Source organism: Embiotoca jacksoni, unplaced genomic scaffold (assembly GCF_022577435.1).
Source record: "Embiotoca jacksoni isolate LCO1_2020_lvr unplaced genomic scaffold, fEmbJac1.0.p SCAF_6, whole genome shotgun sequence".
In the NCBI taxonomy this organism is placed as follows: domain Eukaryota; kingdom Metazoa; phylum Chordata; class Actinopteri; family Embiotocidae; genus Embiotoca; species Embiotoca jacksoni.
The window spans coordinates 17,913,729-17,922,366 of NW_027185414.1; the positions used below are offsets into that span (position 1 = coordinate 17,913,729).

The window sequence follows — 8,638 nt, forward strand, 5'->3', positions numbered from 1 at the left end:
GAGGGTACCGTGTATATTAAAAGAGAAAAAGATATTCAAAAATCCAGTAAGACACATTTATCGCACATACAAAGGCAGAAAGTCTTAGAATTGTTTTTTTTCCAGCTTGTCATTTAACTCCTCCTCTACTGGGCTTTCTGAACATTTGAATCCACTTTATAGACCTACATGTCCAACTAAATCTACCGGCAGGGATAATGACTCTTTCATGAAGCAGACTTTCACGCCATGCTCTTAAAAGACAGGAAACAATAAATGTCAAGTTGGCATGAGCTTCAGTTTAAATGTAATTCCTTTCAAATTTGTCCGGATGACATCAATATTGAAATGTACATGCACACAACACACTTAAGTCAATATAACAACACGCAAGCAAATAAACAAGCTGTAACATGAATCCTTTCTCATGAACACGTACACACAGACACAATCCTAAATAAGCTCAATGGCTGATCATGTAAAGCACTGCGGGTATCAAAAGCACACTTTTGTTGCAGAAGAAGCACGTACACACAGACTAGAGCTACTGTTTACAGTCGACAAGAGCTAGAAGACAGGAGCTTCTGACAGTTTTTACAACTGAAGCCTTTTTTTGAAAAGAAACAAAAAAGGTTTCAATGTATGGATGCCCTGCACAAATTGTGTGTTAAATTATTGAAGTAGTTTATTTTACCTTTCAGGGAGCCACTAGTTCCATTTGGGTTTGTTTTAAAATCAGCATGTTTTCTTTTTAATGTTTGTCTACATTATGTTTTGAAGTAAAGCAGCGTAACTAAGACCAACAAATTTTCTCTTTTGCCTTGTTGGGTTAATTTTTTCCTGGTTTTAATAACCATCTTCAATATGTTTTGCTTCTCCTCAAATAGAGCGGAGGCGTATTGAATTTGTGATGCTCCCAAGATTGGAATCTGATGTAAAAAAAAAAAAAATCAGCCGCAAAATCCCTTAATGGAAACTGTCCCTATTTAATTCCATCATCCATAGAGTACTGTCAAAAGATGGAGGTTCTCAAAACTTGGACAAATTAAACCAAAATTTAAGGCTAGATTTGACAAAACATAAAAGAGATCATTCTTTCATACATGAGTAACCAGGCCCTTTAAAATTACACATATGAAGATAAACAGATTAACAATGTATTGCACTGCAATCTTGTAACATTAAAGTGCAACAAAAAGAGGGATCACAATTGATGACATTTCTCCATTTTATATTCCTCAGATTCAAATTTGTTGTCAAAACCTGGCAACTACATTACCCACAATGCCACTCATCGGCCAACAGCTTTGTTGAAGCTTCATGTATGCTGGAGCCTGGAGCTGCTAGCCAAAGCAGAGATGAGGATCAAGTTACAGTGGTGTGGTAAAATCACTTCTTTCTAGCTCGACAATCTCAGATTTGTTTATTTTCAAACTTCTAGTCTTCAGCCTCAACTGACACTGACTCAACTGACACCACTTGACATCACTTTAAGTAAGAGTACATACACTGTTAACGGCTTTACAAAAGGTTATGATTCAGTTGTTTATATTAGTCAGCTTGACAAACTGTCACCTGGTCAAACCGTGTCAGGGAAGTTTCTTCTTTTATTCTGTTCAATATGACTCAATGTGTAGTCAAAGATAAAAAAAAAAAAAAAAAACAACACAATCTCTTTGTCACAATCTACAATGGTTGTATTTCCTCTATTTTATCTCCTCTTTTACTTGGAGTTGTAAAAATATGTGAGAGCACACAGTTACACAGTGATTCATTTCCATGATTGTCTTTGTGAATGTTAGAATAACCTTTTTGTGATGTCTAACAGTAGAACAATGGGCATGAAAACAATACAACACACATGTAAATAGAGAACTGCACCACTTCCATCTTCCACAACTGTTTCAACAGTTTCGACTGTATGTATCTAAATCAACTATAACTCAAAGGTTACAACATAACATCTTACAACACAGAAACAGTGTGGTAGGCTATAAAAGGATCACAAGGGTCAAAACAATAGAGGTGTGTTGAATTTACTGCTTATGTCTTTCATCTGGCATCATGTTGCTCTGCAGAGCTTTTTATAGTAACAGTATGCTGACTGTAAAGCTTCTCTGCTTTTTTCACATTTTGGTTACATGACTAAAATTGACTTTATGTTGATGATCCAATAACGCTAAAAAAATAAAGGTTAGAAATGAGTTTTTTTTAAGATATTTATGTTTTAAAAAGCATTCCTTTTAGAATGCAAATGCAAGAATGCATGTGTGTATTTCACAAAATGTTGAACTATTGCTTCAACCACAACAGAAAAGTTAGATGTGAAACATATAAGGAAACATGAATTTGCTTAATTTTGAGTTTAAAGTCAAAAACAATGCAAAGGCACACAGAGCAGATTAACAGCCAGAAAAAAAATAAAAATGGATTTTGAAGGACAATCGTTAAGTTTAATGCATTTCCAGTGTTGTCTTTATTTTTTTTTAGCTATCTTCACATACAGATGATGGAAGTTCGTGGGAACTGTTTTACCTCAGTAACATAAATATCACCAAAAAAAACAAAGAGGAAATGTTGAAGTTAAGAAACTGTCTTTGTGTTGAAATATTAGTTGCATCATATAACCACGAATGCTTCCCATCAACTGGATGTCAGCCGTGAGCCTCTGAAGATTAATGCTCCTATGAACCTATACCAGACCAGTGCCTTCACACCAGGTATCAAAGGTATAAGTTGCAGAGTATGCTGTGTTCTGTCCAAGACTGCATGTTCTCTCTTACAAACACTCAATGGGATTATATCAAAGCACTCCAGGGGGCGGAGAATGGAGGGGAACCAACATTTATTTGGGTTTGTGAGGTGACAGGACAACAGTTCAGCCTTCTGGATGAGGAGCTTTGTATGAAAACCTTTAACCTGTCCTCCCCTCTCAGCTCATTGTTGTCCTTCTTACATAACTATAGATTTCTTTGATTGTATTGTATTGATATTATATTCGAGCAACCTGAAGTGCCAGTTGTTCTGAAACTAAGAAACAAATGATTTGGGACATTCAGTCAGCCATAAGAGGATTCACTTCATCTGAGATTCATTAATTTATTTAATACTTGAAACCACTTAAAGCATCATGACAAGCATCACGCGACGGATGCATTAATGAAAGCAAGACAGCGAAGGAATACATCAAAAGATATTGAGATGATTAAAGTTAACATAATGTTTAATTCAGACTTGAATTTCTGCATATTAGGATTTATAAAGCTAATATTGTTTAAAATAAAACAATCCACACCTCACAGGATGCAGCATAATTTCAAATTAAATTTTCACAGTTCTGTTTTCTCCTGTTGGATTTGTTGTGTCGTGCATGTCTACTCCTCATCAGGCTCCTCCCACACAAACTCTAAAGTGCAGTCCTGCAACTTGGAGGTGAAGACATTTTCGAAATATTTATTCTGCTCCTCTGTGAACATGTTTTTCCAATCTCCAATCTTACCTATATTGTAGGAAGGAAAGAGAGGTGCATAGGAAGTTATGATATTTAATTTAAGGCCAAATAAATTATTTTAAACAGTTCAAGTAGCCATATAGAAGCATTAAAAAAATCCTTTTTGTTCTACTCACCTGATCACGATCTTAAATATAGGGCGCTTGAGCCCTTTGTTTACAGACATAATGGATGTAAATAAGCCTTTGGAACACATTCATACAAAGATGGTTTTTCACTGCAGAGTTACATGAGAAGAGTGAAGCTGCTGGTTTCCATATTAAAATAGTGGTACCTATAATTTGTTTTGTTACATGAATTGTTTAAAGTTCATTTCCATTTAAATCAAATTGAATCAGTGTTTACCTGTTACAGTGTCTTCACAGGTTGCAATATAACCTTAATGTTGACAAGAACTGTGAGCAGTTCAACCCAAACAAACTGATTATTTTTCTTCTCTGATTGTTTCAGCTGAAGGAAGACATAACCTGTATTTCATAAGACAACAATCAAAAGTAGAGTGCTCTCTCAGATTCAAGTTGTGACTCCTTGAAAGGTGCTGAACCCCAGGTTGAGAACCACTGTAATATTAGTAGTAATAGACTTGTCCGTAATTTGTGGGTCAATAGCAAATTCCAGTTTTGTGAGACGTCACATGTTGAGACGCAGTGAATCAGTCAAGTACAATGTATGTTCCCACAGATCTCACCTTTTCTCATGAAGGAGCCCTTGCTATGATCCATTATGTCTTCAGGGATGAGTGTGTAGTTGATCATCTTGTTGTCTTTCATGCTGCTGAAGCTGCAGTGTTTCACACAACTGTTGACCTCATCATCCACCAGTGGACACTGAAGGAAAGAGCTCACCTTCTTTATGGTGCTATGTAGGTCCTGACAGAAAGAAGACAACAACAGTGACATAAAAATCAAACCAGAAATTAACTTTTCAGAAAATAAACCTTTTATGGTATCACTTCACTGGCTGTTGAATGAGAGCAGTGTGCAGCGGCTACTAAATAAATATAACCTCTGATGTGTAACTCATAGTTCAGTTTAAAGAAGTGATAACAGTGATGAATAAATTCTCCTTTACCAATGACATCTCTTCATAGGTGATGTGAAGCAGACTGTTAACCTTTGCAAAATGACTGGTCCAGCCTTTAATGTGGTCAAACCAGCAGCCAAAGTGCACTGAAACAAAAAGGTTTGACAAAATACAACACTTCTCATCACATTTGGGTTGCACAATGAATAAAAAAAATAAAATTATACATATATATATATATCCTCATGCCAACTCACATGTGCCCTCCAGAAATCGATTTAAAAACTCCGTAAATGAGCCAGCCTCAGGGAGGAAGTTGGCCATTTTATGGAAGTGGTAAAAGGACACTACCACATCTTTAGGGTTTCTGCTCACATAGATGACCTGTGAGATGACAAAGAGCAGCACTGTGTGAATGTTTGTACTGAGACTTACTGTAAAGAGGCTGATATTGATATTTCAATAAAATTTAATTCAACTCAATTATATTTATATTGTGTCAAATCACAACACAAATCATCTCAGGGCACTTAAGATCCTGACAACATTATAGAGGAACCCAAAAATTTTACAATTCCCACGAGTATATTTGGGAGTTTAAAAAAATCTGATAACATTTTACATTCCCTGAGCAATTTATTAGAAACACCTTCACAGTCTAGTTTATTCCAGTACAATAGATCTGCTCAGTGAGTGTATATCAGCCAAAAGTAATTTTTCCAGCATTTTTTGTAGTCAATGTCTAAACTATCTTTTGGATTTGTTTGATTAAAGAATCCTAACTAAGAAAGATGAAATGCAAACATTGAGATTTTACAGCATTAAGCTTTCTAAAATTTACAAACTATGTTCACCTCTAACCTAATTTGCAATCTTTGTATTATTATGTCTTGTTACTTGTAGGCCAACCTATATAACAATACCAAGTATCCGCAATAAGTTCATATCGGTCTATATAGGACTGGTCTCTATTCTGGGATCTGCAGCTCCATCTGCTGCTAGCAGAAAAAAAGTGTGGCTTTAGTGTTTCTTTTTATTGGTAATTTAGAATCAAATTCAAGCGACGATTATAATCTCACTTGGTCCGGACTGACTGTAAACAACAATCTGCATGCACGTTTTGTTGTTGAAAGCAGATCTAACGCCAGGTGGGGCCGATAGACATATATATACATATTTACATATATACATATATCTATGAGGCCGATTGTAAATACTGTAATGTGATTGGCGTTGGCACAGTACTGTTGTCAGCGTTTGGTCCTCCTTGGCAGATTTTAATATTGTTTTTAAACCAAGTGTATTATTTAAATAGGATAAAAGTGTAAATCTGCATTCGAAGAAGAAAAACTGAGATTAAATCGGTGGCCACCGGAAACAAACGGCTGGTAAAAAGGGGATTTAAAGTGGAGAATTTCTCAGGAAATATGTCTAACTGCTAGCTGGTCAAATAAGGCGGCCTTTTTTTTGTTGTGTTTTGTTTTTTGCTGCCGGCCGGCTAAATGGGGAAACTTCTTCACGGACAGCCCTCCAGCATCTCCACAATCTCTCCGGGAGGAATACCAAACAGGAGAGCAGCAGGAATCGTCTGTAGGCCTGTTGGTAACATGGCTAAACTAACTGACAGCGCACACAAACATTAAGCTGGGGAGGTCAGGTATGTGCTCATCATCACTTCTATTAAACGGTGTAGGGATTTAAAAAAAATAGCTCACAATGTCGAATTGTAGTGATTTCCCACCCTAAAAACACCACTGAGTACTGAGAACAAGTCTGTCTGTGGTCCAAACAGGTCCATAAACGTTGAAGTCTAACCTTGGCCCTGGAGCCCTGGAGGGCAGGGCCCAGCAGGTGATGAGGCAGGTGTGTGGTGATGACCCGGGGTGTTGTGGATGAGGCCTCCAGCACGGCAGCTCTGTAGTATTGCTCCAACCAGGGAGCTCTGCTCCAGTTAGGTACAGTCTGGGACAAGTGTGGGTCCCCTCTGCTGGAAATGAGAGTCACAATTTCTTGTATCCATGTGGTGCCTGTTCAGAGAAATGAGAGAAACATCTGTGTCCTGACTCATTAAAATTCATTCATAAGAGTAGAAAAATATACTGAGCCATCAGGTAAATACTGAACACACTGAAATAGATTTCAGAACTTCTGCAATGACTTCCTCAAAATGCCTGTGTGACTAATTGAATTACGCTTGAAGACGCTGCAGATGCCGTGTGCCCTAATCAGTTCGTTCTCTCCTTACCTGACTTTGGATAAGATGCAATGAGGATATCTGAATCCTGAAACTGAAATTCGAGAGCAAGTTGCAAAGAATCCTGTGTGTGCAGGTGTCCAGGAAACGAAATGCCATGAAACAGCTCTGTGACATCCAACCTGGCCATATCCGATGCTGATGTTTTTGCTGCTCTTTGTCTCTCTTTTTTTAGCTGCCTCCTGACCAATTACTTTTCTTTTTGTAATTTTATCCTATATTTCTGCCCACATCTGCCTGTTTTTCACCACAACCTCTTTCTGTCTCTGAGAGAACAACCAAGTGATGACCACACAGGCTTTATATGAACCAGAAAGAGGAAATGGAATTTGTCAACTGGTCGTCAGACAGTGGGAGTGTCTTATAATACTTGCCAAAACTTCTGCTCAGATATTTATATGTACAGTGAAGGAAATAATTATTTGACCCCCTGCCGATTTTGTAAGTTTGCCCACTGACAAAGAACTGAACGGTCTATAATTGTAATGGAGGTTTATTTTAACAGTGAGAGACAGAATATTAAAAAAAAAAAAAAAAAAAAAAAAAAAAAAAAATCCAGAAAATCACATCATATAAAAGTTATAAATTGATTTGCATTTGATTGTGTGAAATAAGTATTTGGTCCCGTAACAGAACATCACTCAGTACTTGGTGGAGAAAGCTTTGTTGGCGAGCTCAGAGGTCAGACGTTTCTTGTAGCTGGTCACCAGGTTTTGGTCGACTCCTCTTTGCAGATCCTCCAAATCCTTAAGGTTTCCAGGCTGTCGCTTAGCAAGTGGAAGCTTCAGCTCCGTCCACAGATGTTCTCTGGGATTAAGGTCCGGAGACCGGCTCGGCCACTCCATGACCTGAATGTGCTTCTTCTTGAGCCACTCCTTTGTTGCCTTAGCTGTATGTTTTGGGTCATTGTGGTGCTGGAAGACCCGTCCACGACCCGTCTTCAGTGTCCCGGCTGAGGGAAGGAGGTTGTCGCCCAAGATTTCACGGTACGTGGCCCCATCTATCCATTTATACGAACCAGAAAGAAGAAATGGAATTTCGTCAACTGGGTTTTAGACAGTGGGGGTGTCTTGCAATACTTGACAAATATGGTGCACAGATATTTAAATGTAAACAGGACAGCCCAGATAATTTAGCCACATGTCTGTTGTTAAAAATCCAGACTGATGAGAAAACAAGAAGAAAAACTATGATAGATGTACAACAGGCAGCTGTTCTTAATGCCTGCTCTTAAATTATGTCGTGTTGTTTTTTATAGTGGAACTTTCTGCAGCTTTAACTGCATGAGTGCTTTGGCTAAAATGGACTCTTTTATTTATTTATTAGGCCCCGAGCACCGATGGTGTGAAAGCCCTATTGTTATCCAAGGAATTATTTTTCTCATTCCTTATTCTTCATACAAATGAATTGCCTTTTTGGAGGCTTTATCATACTTAAAAACTCATGAAAGTTGGCAATCATGTCTTTCCCAGCAAAAAATGTTGTATTTTGGTGGAGTCGTGAGTGGGCGTGGCCAAATGGCTCGCTAGCGCCCCCTACATAGATGCCCCGGCAGCTACATTTACGTACATGCACGAAATCTGGTGGACATACGTATCACACCTAGACGTACAAAAAAGTTACATTGCACCATTACGTCAACTCAACAGGAAGTCTGCCATTTTGAATTTAGTTGCCATTTTTGGTGATTCGCAAATGTTGTACTTTGCCAAACTCCTCTTGCAGACTTTTGCGGACCAACTTGAAATTGAGTCAGTTCACTCTTTACATGTTTGAGACCAACCTTCTCCAAACATTACATATATGATAATAGTCTCGCCTTGCAGACACTTGCATGGTAATATTCGCTCATAGTCATAGCGCCATCTGCT

The 8,638-nt window shown here is 37.9% G+C and overlaps 1 protein-coding gene across 1 annotated transcript; it reads right to left on the bottom strand.

The window, feature by feature from the left end:
- Positions 1 to 1,568: 1,568 nt before the first annotated feature.
- sult5a1 (sulfotransferase family 5A, member 1) lies at positions 1,569 to 7,022 on the bottom strand. Its single transcript, XM_069173964.1, has 6 exons — positions 6,759 to 7,022; positions 6,329 to 6,540; positions 4,771 to 4,897; positions 4,562 to 4,659; positions 4,179 to 4,359; positions 1,569 to 3,478 (listed from the first exon to the last, which is right to left on the bottom strand). Exons 1-6 carry the CDS (start codon positions 6,895 to 6,897, stop codon positions 3,354 to 3,356), a joined length of 882 nt encoding a protein of 293 aa, XP_069030065.1. The 5' UTR covers positions 6,898 to 7,022; the 3' UTR covers positions 1,569 to 3,353.
- Between the last annotated feature and the right edge of the window lie 1,616 nt (positions 7,023 to 8,638).